Genomic DNA, 23,625 nt, shown 5'->3' on the forward strand with positions numbered 1-23,625 from the left:
GCTCCAGAAACAAAAACTCTGTAAGGGATGAAAGCATCGAGGAACCAACACATGGGTTTGAGTGTGGGCTGGAGAAGGGAGAGGGAGATGGCCCAGGGCCAAGGGCTAGGCTGTCTCACTGGTACCCTCCTTGTATAGTCCCAGGCAGGCAGCCCTTCTGGCCACTGGCCACTTAAAACACCAAGGCATGGCACATGTTTGCAAAGCAGGGCTGAGTGCAAAACTGGAAGAGATGGACACTCACACTCCCCCTCACAATTAAATCTTTTCAACTTAATCTTTCATTGAGCTTTTCATTGTGTGGTCTGCTAAGTGAAGAGGCAGATTCAGGGACACGGGTCCTTCTTAGTCCTGGGCTCAGGCCTTTGGCTTCAGCAATTAGGCCCTGTGAGTAGTTAAGAGGCATCAGTGCCTGCCTTCCTCCATGTCTGCTATACCTAGCCCTGGAGAAGAGGGCAGGGAGTTGGACAGAGCTCACTTTTGGCTCACTCTCATCACTAGCTTCTCAAGAGGAAAAAGACAGGGCTGTTTTCCCAAGTCAAAGCTAAAAAAAAAAAAGTAACTAAACAACAACAAAAAAGAACCTCACAAAAAACCCTGGTACTGCATTCACCACACGTATTTGCAGACTAGATATACTACAACCTTATTTGCTCTATAATTTAAGGTTCCAGCCTGGAGTCCAACAAGAGAGGAAACTTCTGGTTCTAAACATAGCCCTGAACCCAAGAGGAATTCTGGTTTCTTAAAATCATCTTGCCAACATTCTTCTCCAAGACAGCTGAAGTCTGAATATGGGGTTTGGTTCCTGATGTTGGCTTTTATCTAGAGGGTAGGAACATGCAGGGTGGCTGTTGTGCATTCGCCACACTAGGCTCCTGAGGAGGGCGGGGTGCTGGGTCATCTGTGCAGGCAGTTAGCCAAGAGGCTTGGGGACACAGGGCCAGGGTGCCAGCACACAGTCTCTGAACTGAATCAAGCATTCCACAACCACAGATCACAGACAGGTCTAAAAGCCACCCCTTGACTCCATGCCACCATGGACGGAAAACGGATAGGACATCCTTTGGACTAAGAATTGTGAAGGGATCAAAGGGTGGGTCTAAAATAGAACATGAGGGAATCTGTACACCTGACCCACCCATGGATTCCAGGCCTTGCCACACAGGCCACTCGGCCCATTTTCTCATCTCACAACCCCCTTTCAGAGGTGGCCCCTTGAAGCAGGGACTAGATGCCTCTGCCATCCCTATTTTACTTGAATTGGTCACAAGCCTGTCTGGCATGTGGGAGACACTCAACGAACAAAGCTAAGAACCCCATTCTCCTCACCTGGGCCCAAGGCCAAGACTGAGGCCCCCATGCTCAGAGCTGTGACAGGCTTGAGACACTTCTGGGCTCAACCCCCAGCAATCTTCTACTGACTCCCAAGCCTCCGCTCTGAGGGTTTTCAAATATTTCCCTACACACAAGAGAGGTGTTTTATAAAGCCAATATTTTCAAAAGCGTGAAAGGATTACCTTGGTTGGCAAGACATGGAAAGTTATTTCAGTGGCCAAATACACCCCCAAGAGAAAGGAGCAGAGCTGGAGAGGGCTGTCTTACTAAAACAGGTGAGGGAAGCACAGGGGGAAAAGAGCAAGGATGTACCAGGGAGAGAAGACCACACAATTTCAAACCAGTAGAGGCCTTGAGGAAGCAAGCAGACACAACCATCACAGAGAGAACATTCCTTGGCACAGAGGAGGCTCCTGGCCCTCTTCCTTGGAGGGGTTTTGAGGAGCAGGAGCACAACCCCAGGCCTTTAGGGATTGAAGCCCACTGAGTCATCGTGTCCTTAATAGCCAGAAATATTCACTGGTGGGAGCAAGGCAGAACCCAGGGGGTAAGGAACACAGATGAGAGGGACAGGGTGGGCAGGGTGACGGGGCCGGGACCCCACATAGCCCACAAAAGCCTTGGGAGGAATGGGCCTGTCATGGGCCTGTGCTCATGGGGAGAACATCTGCATATGGCTTGAAGCCTTCCCTGGGGCTCCTGGAGCAGATGCACCTCTGGAGCATTCACAGAGATAAGCTCTACAAGCAGACAATCCACCCTGCAGACTCCCTGCTGGTGACAAGCCCCTCTGTTAGAGCATTCCCTCTGAACGTGGCTCTTGTTCAGGTCAGTTCACAAACATTACCAAGGGCCCACTGGAGGCTGGGTGCTGAGTACTTTAGGGCTACCCACCCCTTATCTTGAGACAAAAACACCTACCCCCCGCCCCCCGCCCCCCACAGCGAGCACCTAAACCGTGGCACCCTGGGAGGAAGGAGATCAGGCTTCTGCTAAGCCCAAGGGTTGACTGTAGTTTTTCTTTTTTTTAATTAAACTGTTTTCAACTAATTTTAGACTCAGAGAAAAGTTGCAAAAAATAGCACAGAGTTTCCTTGTGTCTCCCCCCTCCCCATCCTCCAGTGTTAACTTACATAACCAGAGTACAAGGAGCAGAACCAGGAAATAACGTGGATACAATTCCACTAGCCAAACTAAGGACCCCATTCAAATGTCACTAGTTTTTCTACTATGTCCTTGGATCGTAATGTTCCAGAATCCTATCCAGGATCTCACATTGTGGTAGGTTGTCATTTCTCCTCAGTCCCCTGCAGTCTGTGCCAGTTCTCAGTCTTCCCTTATCTTTCATGACCTTGACATTTTTGAATATTGATCAGTTAGTTACTTTGTCAAATGTCTCTTAATTTGGGTTTGTCTGATGTTTTCTCATGATTGCACTGGGTCATACATTTTTGACAAGAACACCACAAAAGTCATGTGCATATTATGGGGCTCATGTTGACGTGACAGGTGGTACTGACCTTGGTCAATGGTGATCTGACCCCTCTACCAGGTTTCTCTACTGCAAAGTTTCCATCTTACCCTTTGTAGTTAAATATCTTGGGGGACTGTGGATTTTAAAAAGGAAATGTTGCTGTCATTACAAACCCAGGGTGTCAGCACAGCTTGCTGACGGCTGTGGCTGCCTCACAGATGAGAAGGGTCTAATGACAATAAGTGGCAGAGCCGATGTCTCTGGAAGACGCCAAAGCTCTCAGTGACAAAGAGGAACAGAAGCGGTTTATTTATAGATCCACTTGAAGACAGCTCATTGTAACTACTGGAGTTGAATTTTTAAGACCTCAGGAACAAAGGCTGGCTATTTTAAATTCTCCTTGCACTCAGTTCAATGGAGAGTGTGAGAGCCACTGACCACGCCCCAGGCATCACTCCTAAGCTCAGTAATTCATATTTCATGCACATCACAGGACATGAGGGAAGCTGGCCGACAGATAAACAGGACGGGCTCTGCCCAACCCACAGAGGCAGCAGACCTCAGAGCGGCCAGAGCCCTTCACCACCAGTGCCTTGCTGCCCAGGGCGGAGCTGGGGGAGGCTGCATCCCACGGGGTCCCAGGCCTCTCTGACTGGGAGAGTGAAGCCGCATGTGGCAGTTGTGAGCCCAGGCTACGGCACCTCTCCCTCCCTCCCTCCCCTGTGGGCTGTAAAGAGGGACAGTGCCCCCCAGAGGACTCCCACCTGCACCCCGCATATCTCTAGGCAGGAACAAGAGCATCCTGGGGCTCATTACAAAACCAGCCCTGGGGACAGTGGGAAGGGGGTGCAAGCTCCAAAGCTCCCCCTGAACCCCAAGAAAAGCCCTTATTTGGGGTGAAATGATGTATCTGGGATTTGAAAAAAAAATACTCCAACTCTTCCCCTAAAAAACGTGGAGGGAGATAGATGAAATAAGATTGGCAAACTGTTGAAGCCAGATGAGGACTATGTGGGGGTTATTCTACTTTTTGTGCTAGCTTGAAAATTTCCATGGTACAAAGGTTTTTTGTTTTGCTAAATTAAAAAAAAAAAAGCATCCTGGGTGTCTGGAATGAGCTGTAGCCAAGGCCAGGTGAGCAGGGACCCCAACAGGAAGCTCTCCCACCCCCACTCAATGTCCTGGGATTTTGAAGTATAGGACGCAGGTAACTTTGTCTAAATCCACAGGAAGTTCAGACCAGCCTTTCACATTGCCACAGAGAAAGCCCTGGTGGCACTGAGAGTATTCAGTGAACCCTGCAGCAATGACCAGAACTTCAAAGAAACTAATTTTAAGATAATCACCATGGAAACCATCTATTCTGATTTTTCCCATGGTAACCAATGAGAACATAAACACAAGCATTGGCCAATACCCTTACACCACATGGGCATTGTGTGCCACTCAATCTGGAAAAATTTAAACTCTAAAGGGCTTTTTACCATTTAAAAGAAAAATAAGTATCTTAAACTTCTAGTCCAGATGTGTACACAATTTTACCTAGATTCTACCACTCTCTACTGCCCACTCACTGCCCATACCAGCCCACATCACCTGCCCCAAACTGACAAACCAGGCCAGAAAGTGGTTTCCTTCATTTAGCCTGAGACAATCAAATATGCCAAAAAGAAAAAAAACAGAGCCTGCCTCCAGCCTCCCATGCTCAATCAGGCTCCCCAGACTGTGGACATTGTGTCCACTTCACTCCAGGTTCCTGAGCAGAGTGGGCACCAGGTACACGCTGGGGACCGTGGGGAGACCAATGCCCCAGCCCTCCAGGGAGATGAGTTAGGCCCACAAATAGCTGGCAGCGGAAACTGGTCCGGAAGGAGAATGCTATGTGTAGGCAGAAGAGGAAGAATTCACAATCCAATGTCCTCCGGGGGAAGGCTGCAAGGAGGAGGTGCCATCTGGACAGAGACTAAAACGATGCGTGCAAACTCAGTGTGCCGGTTTGAATGTATTATGTGCCCCAGAAAAAGCCATATTCTTTGATGCAATCTTGTGGGGCAGACATATTAGTGGGGCTTAAGTTGGAATGTTTGGATTAGGTTGTTTGCACGGAAATGTGCCCCACCCAACTGTAGGTGATAACTCTGATGAGATATTTCCATGGAGGTGTGGCCCCACCCATTCAGGGTGGGCTTTGATCAGTGGAGCCATATAAATGAGCTGACGAACAGAAGGAACTCAGTGCAGCTGAGAGTGACATTTTGAAGAGGAGCTACAGCCAAAAGGGACACTTTGAAGAATGCACTGGAACTGAGAGAGGACCTTCAGCTTACAAAGACAGTTTGAAGACAGCTGTTGAAAGCAGACTCTTGCTCCAGAGAAACTAAGAGAGGACAAATGCCCCAAGAGCAACAGAGAGTCACATTTTGAAGAGGAGCTGCGGTCTAGAGGGGAATGTCCTGGGAGAAAGCCATTTTGAAACAAGAACTTGGAGCAGACACCAGCCACATGCCTTCCCAGCTAACAGAGGTTTTCCGGATGCCATTGGCCATCCTCCCGTGAAGGTACCTGATTGTTGATTTGTTACCTTGGACATTTTATGGCCTTATGACTGTAACTTTGTAACCAAATAAACTCCCTTTATAAAAGCCAGTCCATTTCTGGTATTTTGCATTCTGGCAGCATCAGCAAACTAGAACACTCCGGCTGGGGAGCAAGAAGGCAAGTGGACCAAAGAGGCATAGCCAGACTTAAACAACTGGATTTATTCCTACACATGGCTTATTTCTTCAATTTTCAGGTATCTAGGTTTGAAAAATAGTATGGAAACAGAATAAAGGGGGGAAGGAGGGGGCAGAAAGCCTCCAATGCTATGGTCCTTAGTTCTCCCCACCATCTCTGCTTTGCTCCCTACACTTGGCTCCAGATCCTCTATGTAGCCACTTGGCTTCTGTGTGGAGAAGGGACTTGCCAGTGTGGCTTGATGGTGCTGTGGACTGCTTCCATCACCATCAGCAAATGGCACCAGAACAGGAACAGAAGGCATTCTGAGGCATGCACCCTGCCCCTGCCCAACTGCCTTATGTACTTTGGATTAAAGCATCACAGTGCCAAGACCCCACTGTCCTCTGTCTTGTGATTTTGGCTCATTTCCCTGTGTGCAACTGTGGAATCTCTAATTTCTCTGAACCCACACTTTGGCAGGAAACGAAACCCAAAACAGTTCTGGGATCCCTGAAAGAGATAACAGGGCTCTCAAAGTGGGGGTTGCCCAAGCTTATGTGCCAGGTGTGTTCCGACACACTCACAGCTGGACACAAAGGCCTCTAGGCTTTGTCTGGATTGCAGAGTCAGGTTCTTCCATCTTCATGAATGGTGATGGTCACAATATCCTTGCTCTGGATTTCTGAGCAGACATCTCCTGTTAGAAGGCCATCTTTCCTAAGCATCACACCATTCTCCTCTGGATAGGGACATAACTTCCTTGAAGACTCAACGGAAAAATTTACAGTGGCAGGAAACCCCCATCAACCCCTTCAAAGGGGCAGCTCAGAGAAGGGGATTCCAGCTCCTGTCCCAGCCAGCAGCCCCATCCTCGTCACCGCTGCTGTCATCATTGTTTCAAGGCTTATCCCTGCTCCTGCCACCTGGAAGTATTTCCCCAAAAGGCTCCACAAATAAGACCTTTGTCTAGGGGTTTAAATGTTGAACCAAAAGCATCCAGGCCACTTCAAGCTCAGGTGTCAGTCTGTCTCACTCCTCAGCTTCCCTAAAGGCCCAGTGGGCTCTCAGGAGTATAAGAGCTGGCCTACACACCCATGTCTGCAGGCAAGAGATGGGAGGCAGGAACACGGAGAGAGCAGGGGGAGCATCATCAGGGGGACCTAGAAACTGGTTAGAAATGCAAATTCCCTACTAAGTCAGATACTGTTGGGGTAGGATCCAGCAAACTCTCAGGCTGATTCTGTTACATGCTAAAGTTTGAGTACCACTGCGAAAGGCTTAATGCAATAAATGCCAAATATTAAAGGCCTGTCTCTTCTTTGTCACAGCCTGAGAAGCCCAGCTAACTCTCCTGATGTATTTCCGTGAACACTGACTTGGGCTTGTCAAAGGCAATCCCTCTCTTTAGGGAAACACAGTAATTATTCAACATGTTTGAGGTAGCAGCTCTGCCCCATCCCCTGGTAAAACTGGCTGTGGACCCAGAAGGAAAAGGAGATGGGCTCCTGCCTGCTACCAGGTAGTGGACATGACAGGTTGGACCCCAAGGGAAGGGCCATGCCCCCCACCTTGGGCCCTGGGCCTGGAGTGGCCCCTCTGTCAGAGCATCAGAGCTTTGGTGCTCCTGGACTTACCCCGGCCACACTGCCCACCAGCCACTGTCCAAGGATGCTCTGTTTCAAGCAGGAAATGTAAAATGAAAAATTATGACAAGTAATTGTTAAGAAATATTGAATCTTCTTTATTTCTAGTCTCTCTTTTCCTACTGAAACTAAGAAATCCCAGAGCACTTTCCTCAACTCCATTCAGGTAAAGGTGGGGAAAAATGCAACCTGAGTGTGAAATGAAGCAGGCTGTCTGAACACCTCTGCCACCAAAAGCCAGCAAAGCTACTCCTGCCATCTCTCCTTGCAGGTTGGTCTTTTCTGGGTGAGCTCATGAAACAGAAAACGCCCAAAAGATTTGAGGCAGGCTGGTAGGGAGAAATCAAAGTTCAGAGAATCAAAAGGACCCGTCTAAAGTCACAGAAGAGACACACCACACTAGGCTGGGCTCTAACCTGTCCTCAGTCCAACCTACATCCCCCAGCATACAGGGACAAGGCAACCAAGTTCTTGAAAGTGGCTCCCAGCGCCAGAAGTTTCCAGCATCCTCTACCTTCCTAGGTGGAGCTGAGAATTCTTTCCAGGATGGCCACCCCTGTTAAGATTCCTGTCCCCAACCCAAGAAGGTGCCTGGCCAGCCAGGTTCCCTACATTACCTGCACTGCTTCCAGGCCTTGGACACTTCAAGTGATCTGGAGATGCCTCACAGAATAGCAACCATGGGCTCTGGGGGGAAGAGTGTTCCAGACAGGGATAAGCGCTGGAGAGTCAATTTCAGCAAAGGGTGTTTGGGTGTGCAGATATCAGGGCCCTTCTGAGGCAGTGCTACCAGGAGTCTACACACATGCACACACACACACACACACACACACACGCACAAGAAGGTGATGAGCAGTTGCATCTCTGAGTCACTGGAGTCTGCCCTAGGCTGGGACTGCGTGTCTATTGTGGAGGTGGAGGATGCTGGGTTCCTTTTCCCAACGGAGAAATGGTACCAGCTGGTGAGTTTTGGGGAATGTGAAAATAAAGTCTCCACTATTACCAATTTAGCTCAAGAAGCATGGGTCCCACAAGGCCCTGCAAGGCCCCACAATGGCCAAATCAGGGTGGAATGGTGCACGTCACCCAATGGCAGAATGCTTTCCCCTGTGTTTCTCACCAAGCTCCGTTTACATAGATGAGGGAGACTGTAGACAAAGCCAGCTACTCAGTCAGAGGGTATGAGCAAAGCAAGAGCTCGTGGCACATAAGAGGCCTAGGGATATGGGTAGTTCAATGTGTTGGTGGTTTGGGCTCCATGAAAGAGGCTCCTCCCAAAAGAACACATAAATCTGGGGTTCACACCTGCTCCAAATGCCCACAGTGCCCCTCCTGCCAAGCATCCCCTCAGATCCACACTTCTCCCCACTACTGGAAGCAAATGCCAGGTGAGAAACTCATGTTCTTGGTAGAGACCCATGTTCCTGGGCTCCCAGATGAGAAAGCAAATCTTTTAGGCAGGTGGAAACGAGCCTCTTCTCCTCTCTGCTCTCACATGATACCTCAGGGTGTCAGAACCTAGATCCTGAATGGCTGCCACCAGTGCTCAGGTTCTCTAGAGCTCAGCACAGGGCAAGATGTTTGCCAGGAATTAGGCCCCAAGAACCCTAAGTCAAGCCCACCTCTGTAGCGGTCCCCTAAAATGGAAACATGGGACCGGAGGCATGGATGTAGGCGGTGGCTGGGGCCTTGCCCTCAGAACCAGAGGAGGAACTAGGAAGAAGAAATGGGCCATCCTCAGAGGAGGATGAGGCCTCACTCAGGTCAAATACTCTCGGCTAACCTAGCCTCCTCCTTCTGGGGGACAGTGTCAGCACTGAAGCCCTGGAAGCCTAGGCATCTCGAGTCACTAGGGTGGGTTGGGGGATAACAGGCTCATTTCCACACACCTCAGTAAATTTACTTTCCCATCTGGGAGCATGGTGGACTTGGGTCTCTTATCGGGAAGCATAACCAATACCTGCAAGTGTCTGAAAATCTCACGGTGGTACAAGGGTAATCTCAGAGAGGGCTTAACATGGAAAATTATCCCAATCAGAACCACCCCCATCCCCACCAGCTGCCCCTCATCCCAGGAGGTTTTGAACACACAATCATCCTGACTGGGCGGGGTGTCCCTTAGCTCTCAGTCAGACAGAGGAGGGAAGAGAACATTTTTAAAATAGCTAAAGATAGGTGAGCACTTGTCATGTCCCAGGCACGGTGCCAAGTGCCTGCCTGACACGTACCACCTCATGCAACCTTGTGTGACTTCACGATGGAGGGCCCAGCATCTCCCACTTGACAGAGGAGGAAACTGGGCCTCAAGGAGGTTCTGGCCACTTGCCCAGAGTCAGGCCTGGGTGAGGCAGAGGCAAGATTCAAACATAAATATATCGGAAACCAGAACCCAAGCTTTTAACCACAGTTGAGTTTTTCCCCTTAAGATGAGGAAGTCTTAAGAGGGGAGTGGAGAAAAGTCCTCAGCCCCAGAACTTAAGGTTAATGTCTGAACCCGAGGGAACCCAGACCTGAGAACTCAGGAAGCAGTTTTGGTTTTCGGTTTCATTGACTTACCTAGAACACAGTGTTTTTCCCCTCCCACCCCACCCAATACAATATTCCTTCCCAATTGCACAATGGGCCTTCAGATATTTGGAGGGAGGGCAAGAATAAGAGTAAATATGAATAAATGCATCTTTGCTATCTAAAAGCTTGCTATTTAAAGGTGATTAAGAAATGCTTCTGTGCTTAAGGCAGCAGTGAGTACTATGGCAGCTGGGGCTTGGAAGAGCAGGTACTAGATTCAGTCAGCCAAAACACAGTGGTCCCTATGCTTCAGGGACAGACCCTAAAGCAGACAGCAGAACTATGGCAGAACCCACATGTATAAGCGTAGAGAAGATGAGAAGGCCAGGGATGTGGCAGGAATAGAGAAACAAACCAGGAGCCTTGAAAATACCAGCACAAGCACCTGCCACAGTCAATTCCCTGGGGCCCCCACCCCTTGCCCCGCATGCGGCCAACACTGAAGCCCCTTTAGGAGGCATCCTCTCCCTGCAAACAGCCCTTCCAACCTTCCTCCAGCCTTGAAGCACGTCACCAAGGGACCACGCGGAGCTTCCGGCCCACCCACAGCCTGGGGCATGGGCATAAATCCTTCATCTGCAATCTTCAAAGTGGAGAAAGTTCCCCAGCCACAAGCCCTGAAATCCCACCTCACGCACAATTCAACCAAGAATAGAGGGAAAATAGAACCCATTATTCTCATTCTGCATGGCTGGGAAATAGCTTTTGCTTTCAACATGAAATGGGCCTAAAAATAAGCTGTGAATTTCAACCAGGAATTGAAAATAGCTCCGCGCAGTGAACAGGGCTCTGTTCAGAGTGGGCTCAAAGACGCCTTCATTCCAAGAATCAGAGCTGAAACACCACAGTCGGAGCAGGGGTCGTGGGCAGGGGTTTTTCCAGGGCAGAGGGGCTGTCACGGCTCACAGAGCTGTCCTTGCCACAGTCTGCCAGTGGGTGACTGGGGTAAGCAGCCCATGCAGGGTCTGCCCCTCTGGCTTGTGATTACAGCTCTAACAGGCACATGGTCAGGAATTTAAGGCCCAGCACCCCGCCCAATGGGCTTCCGAAAATCCCCATATGCCCAGGAGTGTTTCGTGTGGCTTCAGGGCCTGAGGCCCTGTGCGTGGACAGAGCTGGAGCGGAAGGAGGCTTATCAGCTCTACAAGCTCCCAGGGCTCAGCTGCAGTGCTCATGGGCTCCCTGGGGAGCTAAGCCACCTCGGCCAGTCACCACTCATCAGATATCATCTCAGCAGCAGGGAAGCCCTTGGACAGGAAGGGTCAGAGTACACGCGTCAGCTTCCCTTCCTGCCCAGGAGAACACCTAACCATGAAACTGTTTTAAAACCTAGCTCTCCTCCTGGCCTGGGAGCCCTGATATCAGAGAAGCCCCTAAAAGCGTATCCCATGTGGTACATTTGTTGGTGTGGCATGTATGAAGGGCTCAGACATCTTGCTAGAGTTCAAAGAGGGTTAGGACAAATAAGGAAAAAGCCCTGACCTAAACAAAGAATGATCTTAGGATTAATAGGGTACCTCATGGGCTGGCACAGCTCACCTATATTACCCTTGGATCCTCAGAACCTCTCCATGGGGGTACTCAGGTCCTATCATAGAAATGGGGTCTGGGACCACACAGCCAGGGTTCAGGGCCAGTTCTCTGACCCCAGAGCCCACAACCTCTCCCTTGAGTCCCCTGTGGTGATGCTCAGGGGGCAGAGCTGTGGCGGCAGCTCCACCATAGAGCAAATGGTGGCCTCGAGCTCTGCTGGGCTGTTGGCCCAGCCCATGCCTTTCCCTGCCCTACTGGCTTCCCCCATCCCACACACCTTTGTCCTTGATGATCAGGATCCACAGTTCTGGGAAGCAAGGGTGCCCCCATTCCCCATCTCTGAGCCAAGTCAAAGGCAAGAGTCAGCTTGTCTGAGTTATTTTCCTAATAACTACAAGAAAAAGAGCATGGGATTTTCCCAGCTGGCCTCAGGTGGATTCTAACCATACCTAAGAGGCAGGTGGCAGTGCCCTCCTCTGGGAAAGGAAGAGCTGCCAGACAGTTGTCTGCCATCTACAGTTTCTAGCTTAGGGAGCTAGGCTCAAGTGCCTGCATCTGGGGCAGGTGACCAAGCAACAGGTGTCTCATCTGTGAACAGGAGCAGCACCTTTACCCACTCATTCAGAGGAGGTAAGGAATACACTGAGTAGCCCTGTGAAGGCCCTGGCCGATGCCTGGCTCACCAGGAGCGCCAAGAGACAGGGAGCTGCAGGGGAGAGGGCAGGGACACCAGGAGTCTGGCTGGGCCCCTAGAGGACCCCAACCCTGTGGTGTGGAAAATGCCTTTCTAGGTAGACAGTGAACTGGCAGCAAAAAACCATGTGACCCAATCATCTCCCAACAAACCCAACAGCCAAGAACTGGCCACTCAACAGCAAGCACAGAGGGAAAACTAAACCTTCCAGCCAGGGCGCCAGCCAGGAGGGCAACCCTCAGAAGAAAAGCTTTAGATTCCAGCTCAGCCTTTTCCTAGAGGCAGCCCCAACAACAGAACCCAGGGGCATGTGAGTGTGTATGTGTGCATGGGGGTGGGGGTTGGTCCAGCTGCTGGAGCCAAAGCAAGCCCCAAGATGGACTCAGGAGGCTTCCTGGTTCTATTCTGGGCTCCAGCCTTGACTCACTCAGGGTGAGCCACTTCCTGTTGTTCAGGCCAATTTCCGCCTGTCGGGGAGGCCTAGCTGCCTCTAAGGTCCAGGAAGGAGAGGGTTAAACAGCCGGCGGCCAAAGGTACTAAAACCCTCTGGGGTTCCACAGTATTGTCTTTACTGCTTATTTCAGCAGGAGCACAGGAACCTTATTCAATCCAACCACATCAGTTATCAATTTTCTGCCCAAATATTTATCAAAAAAAAAATTAAGTATTCTTAATAACAAAGATACTAAAAATAGTTCATGGCTATGGAACTTCCTTTCCATGGTTTAAAAAAAAAAAAAGAAGTGAGAACAACAGGGGCTATAGTCTTTCCCATTTGTCCCAGCTGTGGCTGCAGGCCCTGCACCCTCTAGGAACCCCACACTCAGATCCTGTGGCCCAGGGTTTGGTACCGGAAAGATCCTTGTTTCCTCAGGCCTCAACCAATCAGCAGCATGTGCCATGGGAACACCCCACTACCACGTGGTATGAGGGGTCTGGGCACCCAGCAGTGTATTTTAACAGCCTCTTTAAACCTTGCCTGCTCATTCTAGATTTGAAACAAAGCACCACATGTGTTGAGGTACTACTTGGTAGAGACCAGAACTTACCAGGACCCTCTCCCCCCCTCCAGCCTCCCACCATCTCCAAGTCCACCGCGACCCCAGACTACTTGGAGATGCTCCCACTGAGCCACTTACCAGATTCCCAGCGGCACTGGACAGTGTGGCTGGGGGCCTCTGCACTTTGATGACTTCTCCATAATTAACGTCAAAATTACTCCTCCAAACCATCACCTGCCAAGACCAACAAGCACACAAGAATTGGGGAGAATCCCATTTGCTAGTCCTACTTCACCCAAAAAATGGACCCAGAGGCCACCCCCAGAGTTCTGGGCCAGAGGCAGAACAGTGGTCCCCACCCAACACCCTAATTTCAGGTGCTCCCAGGGAGCAGGCTTTCATGGCAGATTCAAGAGGTCCTGGATGCGCCCCGAGAACAGGGGATCACTGCATAGTGCCCAGGCCATGGCATTTGCTGGGCCCTGTGTTGGAGAGCTCCAAGCCCCAGCTTTGTGCGACTGCTCCTTCACAGGCCAAAGTCACCACTTCAACATCTCTTGCTCAGAGACGCCTTTCCTGACTCTCCTACAATTTTTATAACAACCCCCTATTTATTTTCTTCATAGCATCACAGTTGGTAATTACTCAATCTGGTCATTCCTTTTCCTTGTTTATCTTCTGTCTCCCCAACTACAATAGAAGCTCCTGAGGGTGGCAGCCTGGCCTGTTACACTGGGAGAAGTGATTAAGATATGGACTCCAGGGCAGACCGCTGAGGTTAAGACCCTGGCTCTGCCTCTTACCATGTGACCCTGGGCAAGTGACTCAACTTCTCTATGCCTCAGACTCCTTCTCTGTAAAAAGGGGATGATCCTAGTTCCCACTTCATAGGGCTGCTGTGAGGCTCACGGAAAATGGCTTGGCACAGACAATGGCCTTCAGGGAGCAGCTGGTAACACAACCCATTATCCCAAAGGCTAAGCTCAGCCACAAAACACACACCTCACTGTGGAGCACCTTCCTTTAAACAGGATGACATCCTGAATCTCTTCCAGCAAAAGCCAGGAGGGACCACCCTGCTGGTGGACTGCTGGCCACCTGCTTCTGTGCTCTTCTAGGGCTGCTTCCAAGGCAGCTGACTTGGGCTTTGGAACAGGATTTGTGGAGTAGGGCCAGTGGTCCACTGAGGCCACAGAAAAACCACCACAGCTGCACAAGATGAAAACTCAATGTGCCTTGGATGGCTTCCCCTGCTGAGATGCACCCATGGGCCTCAATTGTTGGGAGGCTCCACTAGCACTTAGGGCCTCTCATCCTTCCCTTTACCAAAAAGAATGTCAGCACACATTTGATTATAAGGTCCTCGTGTAACTGTGCAAATCTAATTGCTGAATCAATTCCTAGGAGCAGGAGGGCCATTGCATGTAAACAGATAATACCAAATGTCACTCTACAGGCTCAGAGCAGACTTTCAAAAGGCAGCCAGGGAGATGACAACAGCAGCTGCCTGAGGGGGTCCAGAGTGGGTAAGAGCCTTGCTTTCTGCCAGGCTGCCTGTCAGACTACGTGAATTTATTTTACCATTACTTTATTTACTGTACTAGTTTCCCTAATCTTTAAGCATGAGCCAGGCTTCCATGCTCCCCTGTGCCTTCCTCCTCCCTTGACTAGTTAGTGTAGGAGCTGGTGCTGATATAGAAAGATGCCTACCATATCTTACTCAGGGTGTGGTAAAAGAGCCTCAAACCACCCTCTGCCTTACAGCAGAGACTCCAACCCAGATCAGTTTATCTGGCTGGGGCTGGGGCTGACTGTAGGGCCAACGGGAGGAGGCAGAGCTGTGAGCCAGGACACAAGGATGAACATCCTTGGTGATCCACCAGGTTAACAGTGGCTCAGAAGAGCCGTCCCCAGCTCCCTGCCTCAGGAGAGTGCAGTTCTCCGCACGAGTAGTGCTGGGCAGGCACCTGAGAGGTATTTCCAACAGGTGAACTCCTCAATGCTCTGGAAGCCTCCCAGATGCCCAGCTTGGGACCAGAGCCCAGGGGCAGAGTGCCCAGATATATGCTCCATGCTCAGCCGTCTATGCAGGAGGCACCTGGTCTGATGGGCTGAAAGTCTTGGAGCAAAGAGCACATGGGGCAACAAGGAGGGATAGGACTTCCTCTTGCATGCTGTACTCTCTGTTTCACCAAGAAGTTTGAAAATGCTGGGCCTTTAATCAGTGCACAAGTGGGCCAGGGAGCTAAGACCAGTGGACAATGGAGTCGAGGCTCCCAGGTCAGGGCCACGACTCTTGAGTCCGATGGGCCCCGTGCCTGTCCCAGCTCTGCCACCTACTGAGACGCAGTTTCTTCACCTACAGAATGGGGTGATGAGTGCCTGCCTCATGGGGCTGCCACGAGGATTCAGTGAGATGATGCTATGAAGCTCCTGCACGCTGGCCACATTACCAGATTCACTGTCAATATCCAGTTATTGTCGTCTAGTCATTTGTTTATAATCAGGAAAAAAAAGTTACTCAAAAACATTGTTTTAACTTTTTCATGGCAACAATAATCCAGACTCCTCCCAACCCATGCTGGTTTGAGCAGTGAGGGTTCACAGATGCTGCCATGTGATCAGCACCTGCAGGAGACCCACTATGGGGAGGCGAAGGCCCTGGGTCTGAGCCCCTACAACCCAAGCTCCATCAGGGCCTTCGAGGCCACTGAAACTCACCTATGGAAGCTGGTGAAACCTGGGCCACCCCTGAGACAGCCTCCAGCCTTCTGTTCTATTCTGATTAGCATCAGCTGGGATTTCTCAGGCTACTCCTTATTTACTTACTTGTTCATCAGAACCTCCGGAAGCAAAATACTCTCCTGTCCTTGAAAAAGCAACAGTGGTGGCTGGTCCCTATAAGAAATGAAAAAGAACAAAAACCAAAGGTCACTCTAGATTCTAAATGCATGGGAAGAAAACTAGAAGTTCCTGAATGAAAGCAACAACAGGATAAAGGGCTGAGAACTTCATTCTGCGCAGTCCTTCCCAATCTCTGGCTGAGAAGCCTACACAGGCAAGACACAGCCCCACTGCTGAGACTTCTCTGTTCCCGAACACCATGTATAGCACAAAGGCCAGGCCACAGGGCTGTGTGTGGACAGAGGTGATTGAAAAGGACAGCTAACGATGCCCTGCCAGGTTGGCATCATTAGCCCCACTTTTCCAACAAGGAGCTAGAGGTCAGACAGTTGCACCGACTCACCCCAGGCCAAGCACGGGGCCATGCTCCTCCCTCACTCCACTCTGCTGTTGATGAGAGAAGTGGGGAGCCCAAGGAGGAGTCAGTGGACGAGCAGAGAAAGTGCCCAGGGGACATGGAGGGCCTGAACCAGGGCAGGGAAAGAGGTTGGGTAGGGAGTTAGTGGAGGCCCCTCAGCAGGGGTGTGACAGGATGCATGCTTCCAACATGCATGTCACCTTCCTTAGGTTCAGGCCTTGGGAAGAGACAGTCCACTCTGCTTCCCAGGGGCTGAAAGCCTGCATGACCATCTGAAAAGAGAATGCCAGGCATAGGCCAGGCAGCACGCAGCACGCAGAGGGCATTTGGCTGACCAGACTTTGAGCGAGGGCGTGCTCTCCTATTAAAGAGGGAGGGCTTGTCCCTCAGTGCCTAAAAACCATCTCAGAAAGATGCAGAGGAAGAATAGACTTAGCTACCCTAACAAATGAGCTCTTCCTCCCAGTCAGACTTTCACTATGGCAAGCAAAACCATGTACAAGAAGAGGTTCTCTCCCAGATAAACACACCAAGGCCACTGTCATTGACACCATCTCCATTTCTCCAGACCACCGCAGGGAGCAGCAGGAGCCAAGAGCCCAGGTGCGGTGACCCTAGCAGTGGAGCTGCGGCTGATCCGCAGTCAAGAGAAAGACTGAGAAGCACCTTCCATTCAATGTCAGAAAACTAGGCAGGTTTGGGGCTGGAAAAGGGACCCCAAGAAAAACTCAAAGGTCATGGAACAAGTGTGGCCTCTACTACCTGAGAGAGAGGGGCAGGCAAGAGCTGCCACCTGGACTCAGACAGGAGGGAAGCTAGGAAGTGCCATAATGAAGGTGATGAAGAAAGGAGCACACACCAGCTAATACCAAGTGCTCGGGCCCACTCAGAGAACTTTACCTGCGTGAACCCACTGAAGCCTCACAGGGTGGTCTGCCTCACCACTCCTGAAGGCCCTATGTCCAGGTTGGGGAGTAAGGTCTGAGGGGACATGAAGACAAAGCCCCCAGCCTGTGCCTATCACCTGCTTTCTCTACAGATAGAGCCACAAGGGTTGTGAGGGCACATGCCAGGCCCCCCAGCAGGCCCTCCTCCCACCACCCAGGGAAGCCCATGCTGTTGCTCAACAGGATGAGTGAAATCCACATGCACTCATGTGGAACAACGATCTAGGTACACTGGGAAGCGAGGATGGCCAGGTGCAATACATGAGGGGCTGTGTGAGCCCTTTGTATAACCCTGGCTGCACATGCAGGGGCTAAGTTGGAGTGAGGTCTGGGGTGGGTGCCACCCAGATACCCTTTCAGGGGGACAGTCACTAGAGGGATAACAAGAATTTATGAGAAACATGTGACTTCAGGTGATCCACTTGATTCTTTGAAATCTTTCTCATTTTCCATACTTTGATTTTTTTGTTAAATGAGTATATGGCATTGCTACATTAATAGAAAACAAAACAACAAAACTATATTCGTTTTGAGGAAAAACAAAGAGGGAACAGAGAAAACGGAAGGAAACCAGCACATGGAGCACCAGTGAAGACGGGCTCTTCTCCTGCCCCGAGCTTGCTGACTGATGGCAGGTTTCTAGGAAGTCACTGCAACTAAGTGACCAAACAACTCATGCGTCACTCTGTTTCCTGTCTTCCCTCAACCACCACATGCCAACTTGGGAACAAGATCTTGGAGGTGGAGAAGCAGCAGCAGTTGGGGAACCACAGAAAAAGGAGTGGGCAACCTGGCAGGGTAGGTGTTTGGAGTCCTGATCCAGGCAAGAGGTGCTGGAAGCCCAGGCCTCAGGAAACTCCAGGAATGGAGCGGGCACAAGTGCACAATGCAGGGTGCCCCATTTACCAACCCGAGGGCTGGGCAGCTCCTGAGTAGGTGCCTCCATGCTCCTGGAACGAACGGCCTGCCACTAGCCTCCTGTTCGTCCAGGGAACACAAAAGCAGCCCAGAGGCACTCAGAGCACACCTCAGTAGGGGCAGAGCCCGTGCTTTCCAGGCAGCCGGCAGCAGAATGGACAAGAGACCCTGAACAGCAGTGAGGACACACAGGGAACCACTGGTCCTAGGCTCCAGGAGTCATACTCCCAACCACACTGCAGCCACGCCAGACTGCTCACTGCTCCACAAACATGGGCTAGAGACGTTCCTAACTGTCTCTGTGTCCTTTCTGCAGCTTCCTGTATTGAGCTCTTCATTCAGTTATTGTCAGTCTTTCGTGGCTTTAAATAAATACATTCATTTAAAGATACAAATGTGCCTCTGATCATACCTTAAATAGATGCAACAAATTTCCAATGTGCAGTATTGTCAGTCATTCATGAATTTTTATTTTCCACTCTGATTTCTTCCTTAAACCTTCCAATTTGGGCTTGTTTTTTATTTTAATTGTGGTAAAATATACGTAACATTAAAAATCATTTTAACCATGTTAACAGGGCAACTCTTTCACATTAAGTACACTGACAACATTATGTAACTTTCACCACTATTTCCAGACTACTAATAGTGTCACAAAACAAAACTCATACTCAAATAGTAATAGCTCCCCATTCGTCCCTTGCCACACCCAATGACCATTATTCTGTTTTCCATCTCCAAGAATTTGCTTATTATATGTATTTCTTATAAGAGAAATCAGGCAGCATTTGCCCTTTTCTGTCTGGCTTAATTCACTCAACATGATGTCTTCAAGGTACATCCATGCTGAACCATGTACCAGCACTTCATTTCTTTTTATGGCTGAATAAATTATAAGGACATACCACATTTTCTTTAACCATTCAGGATACTTGGGTTGCTTCCACATTTTGGCTACTGTGAATAATCCTGCAGTGAACACTGGTGTACAAACATATGTCCGAGTCTCTGCTTTCAATTCTTTGGAGTATATACCTTGCATTGGAATTGCCGAGTGATATGGTAATTCTATGTTTTACTTTCTGAAGAACCACCAAACTGTTTTCCATGGTGGCTGCACCATTTTACATGAGGACTAAGAATATATGAGGGTTCCTATTTCTCTGCATCCTTGACAACACTTGTTATTTTCCATTTTTCAGTAACAGCCATCCTAGAGGAGTGAAGTGGTATCCCAATGGCATTTAAATTTGCATTTCTTTAATGACTAAGGATGTTGAGCATCTTTTCATTTATCTCTTGACCACTGTAGTGTCTTCTTAGAAATGTCTATTCAAATCTTTGGCCCATTTTTAAAATCAAATTTTATTGAGATATATTCACACATAATACAATCCATCCAAAGGATAAAATCAACGGTTCACAGTATCATCACATTATTGTGCATTCATACCATGATCATCCCCAGAACTTTGCATTATTCCAGAAAAAGAAAGAAAAAGAAACAAGAAAACCCCAAACACCCCACACCCCTTACCACCCTCTCTTGATTTTTCAATTCAGTTTTATTGAGATATATTCAGATACCATACAATCATCCACAGTGTACAATCAATTGTTCACAGTACCCATAGTATAGTTGTGCATTCATCACCAAAATCAATTTCTGAACATTTTCATTACTCCAAAAAATAGAAATAAGAATAAAAATACAAGTAAAGAAGAACACCCAAAACATCCCATCGCCTCCATCCTCCCTATTATGCATTTAATTTTTGTTTCCATTTTTCTACTCATCTGTCCATACAATGGATAGACGGAGTATGAGCCACAAGGTTTCCATAAACATACAGTCACACCATGTAAGCTACGAAGTTATATAATCATGTTCAAGAATCAAGGCTACTAGGTTGCAGTTCAACAGTTTCAGGTATTTCCTTCAAGCTATTCAAATACACTAAAAACTAAATAGGGATCTCTATATAATGCATGAAAATAACCTCCAGAATGACCTCTCGACTCCATTTGAAATCTGTCAGCCACTGAAACTTTATTTTGTTTCACTTCTCATCCCCCTTTTGGTCAAGAAGACTTTCTCATCCCCACAATGCCAGGTCCAGGTTCATCCCCAACCACCCCCTCTTATTTACCACTCTACCCAATGTTAAGACTTACAATAGAGGTAGGTTAACTAAGAGAAGAGTAAACAGCTAGGAAGACTGTTTCAAGACTTAGTTGGGGGAAACTTCCCAACCCTTCAAAATTGAAGGAGAGTTTAAAATTTTCACAAACAAATGCTAAGAAAATTTGTTAACAACAGACCTACTCTGCAAGAAATACTAAAGGGAGCTCTACCGGCTGAGAAAAAAAGACAGGAGAGAGACCTGGAGGAGGGGACAGAACTGAAGAGTATTAGTAAGCGTAACTTAAAGGAAAAAACGAAAGGGGAAAAATAGATCTAACAACTAAAAACCAAAGGATAAGATGGCTGATTCAAGAACTCCTTTCACGGTAAGGAATGGATTAAACTCTCCAATTAAAAGATACAGACTGGTAGAATGGATTAAAAAATACGACCCACTAATATGCAGTTTACAAGAGACTCACGTTAGACCCTGTGGCACAAAGAAACTGACAGTGAAAAGAGGGAAAAAAATTCTATGCAAGCTACAACCAAAAGAAAGCAGGGTAGCTATACCAATATCAGACAAAATACACTTTAAATCCAAATATGTCAAAAGAGACAAAAAAGGACACTATGTATTAATAAAAGGGACAATTCACCAAGAAGAAATAACAATCATAACTGTTTATGCACCCAATCAAGGAGCTCCAAAATACATGAGAAAAACATTGGCTACTCTGAAGGGAGGAATACAATAATAGGGGGAGACTTCAATACACTGCTCTCTTCTATAGATAGAACAACTAGACAGATGACCAATAAGGAAAATGAGATCCTAAACAATATGATAAATGAATGATAAATGATAAATTAGACTTAAAAGACATATATAGACTGTTACATCCCAAAGTACCAGGATATACATTCTTCTCTAGTGCCCATGGAACATTCTTCAGGATAGATCATATGCTGGGGCACAAAACAAGTCTTAAAAATTTTTAAAAGACTGAAATTATTCACCAAAGAACCAGATCTTTCACAAATATATGGAGGTTAAACAACACACTCTTAAACAATCAGTAGGTCAAAGAAGAAATTGCAAGAGAAATAGGTAAATATCTAGAGACAAATGAAAACAACAACACAACACATCAAAACCTATGTGTCCACCCAGGGGAGTGAATCTCCCTGGCAACGTGGAATACGACTCCCGGGGAGGAATGTAGACCTGGCATCGTGGGATAGAGAACATCTTCTTGACCAAAAGGGGGATGTGAAAGGAAATGAAATAAGCTTCAGTGGCAGAGAGATTCCAAAAGGAGCTGAGAGGTCACTCTGGTGGGCACTCTTATGCACACTTTAGACAACCCTTTTTAGGTTCTAAAGAATTGGGGTAGCTGGTGGTGGATACCTGAAACTATCAAACTGCAACCCAGAACCCATGAATCTCGAAGACAATTGTATAAAAATGTAGCTTATGAGGGGTGACAATGGGATTGGGAAAGCCATAAGGACCACACTCCACTTTGTCTAGTTTATGGATGGATGAGTAGAAAAATAGGGGAAGGAAACAAACAAACAAACAGACAAAGGTACCCAGTGTTCTTTTTTACTTCAATTGCTCTTTTTCACTTTAATTATTATTATTGTTATTTTTGTGTGTGTGCTAATGAAGGTGTCAGGGATTGATTTAGGTGATGAATGTACAACTATGTAATGGTACTGTGAACAATCGAATGTACGATTTGTTTTGTATGACTGCATGGTATGTGAATATATCTCAATAAAATGAAGATTAAAAAAAAACAAAAAAAAAAACCTATGTGTCCAGCAAAGAGACAGCACAATAAAACTCTTAGAAGATAATATAGGGAAACATCATCAGGACCTAGTAATGAGATAATTTCTTAGAGTTACACCCAAAGTGCAAACAACAAACGAAAAAATACATAAATGGGAACTCCTCAAAATCAAAAGTTCCTGTGACAAAAAACATTGTCAAAAAAGGTGAAGAGGCAGCCAATTCAATGGGAGAAAACATTTGGAAACCATATATCTGACAAGAGACTGAAATCAAGCATAAAAGAAAGAAATTCTACAACTCAACAACAATAATACAAACAGCCCAATTATAAAATGGGCAAAAAATATGAAAAGGCATTTTTCTGAAAAGGAAATACAAATCACTAAAAAACACATGAAAAAAATGTTCATCTTCACTAGCTATTAGGGAAATGCAAATCAAAACCACAATGAGATATCATCTCACACCAATAAGAATGGCTGCCATTAAACAAACAGGAAACAATAAATGCTGGAGAGGATGTGGAGCAATTGGAACTCTTATTCATTGCTGGTGGGAATGTATAATGGTATAGCCACCCTGGAAGACCATAAGAAAACTAGGTATCAATTTACCCTACGATCTGGCAATTCTACTTCTTGGTATATACCCTGAAGATCTGAAAGCAGTGACATGAACAGTCATCTGTACACCAATGTTCATAGCGGCATTGTTCACAATTGCCAAGAGATGGAAACAATCCAAGTGTCCTTCAAAAGACGAGTGGATAAACAAAATGTGGTATATACATACGATGGAATACTAGGCAGCAGTAAGAAGGAACAAGGTCCTTAGACATATGGTAACATGGATGAACCTTGAAGACACAATGCTGGAGGTCGCGGGAGTTGTTGCCCGGTGTGGAGGAGGCCTGGCTTTGGGAGTCTTCGCGAGTGAATAGCACTTTAGCCTTCCCAGTGTGGCTGCAAGTAGGCACAACATTCTGAAATTTTTTGGTCATTGCAATGACCTTGATGAGGAGATGAGAAAATGCTTAAAGAATGAGTATGTGGCAAAGAGAAACAAGAGCAGGCAGCATGGTGATGCAATGTGAAAGAGACTTTTCAATCCTCCAGGGGAATCTGAAAAGTAAATTATGTTTTCACTGGACACCTTGGCTGAGAGAAGACCTCAAGACTCTTGGTTGATAGCTGAAAGAATCCTTTTGGGTCTTCGTGGCCCTTTGACTAGCAAATCTGACCCATTTTTGAAACATGGAATAATAATGGGATCCTGGAATCTGAATACTTGTTGGGAGGAGCCTTTAGTAGTAATAGTGTCTCTCTCTCCTACTAACAGACCCACTTTCTAACATGTTCCTTCCTTTTGCTTGTAGCCAGTTCTCCTCTAAGTAACTTATCTCCCTTAATAAAATAATGCATTTTAATCATATTTCTTCCTTTCTCTTAGGCTCTTCTGGTACCATTAGGTATCCCTTTTTAACAACATGATGATTTTGAAGCTTAAAAATTGAAGGCACATGTCAACCATATGAAAATGTTCTAATTTTATTATTTTTAAAGAGCTGCTTTTTAAGGGTTAAATATTTTTTATTAACATT

General features: G+C 47.6%; 1 protein-coding gene across 2 annotated transcripts in view; it reads right to left on the reverse strand.

Moving 5' to 3' along the window:
• Positions 1 to 23,625, reverse strand: part of POC1A (POC1 centriolar protein A) — a 111,125-nt gene that overhangs the window by 29,215 nt on the left and 58,285 nt on the right. For both annotated transcript variants that reach the window (XM_037797615.1, XM_037797620.1), the window contains 2 exons: positions 15,799 to 15,867; positions 13,108 to 13,203 (listed from right to left, as the gene is read on the reverse strand). In XM_037797615.1, the coding sequence (XP_037653543.1) occupies positions 13,108 to 13,203; positions 15,799 to 15,867 (165 nt within the window). The remainder of the gene's footprint in view (positions 1 to 13,107; positions 13,204 to 15,798; positions 15,868 to 23,625) is intronic.

This window comes from Choloepus didactylus, chromosome 1, assembly GCF_015220235.1.
Source record: "Choloepus didactylus isolate mChoDid1 chromosome 1, mChoDid1.pri, whole genome shotgun sequence".
In the NCBI taxonomy this organism is placed as follows: Eukaryota; Metazoa; Chordata; class Mammalia; order Pilosa; family Megalonychidae; genus Choloepus; species Choloepus didactylus.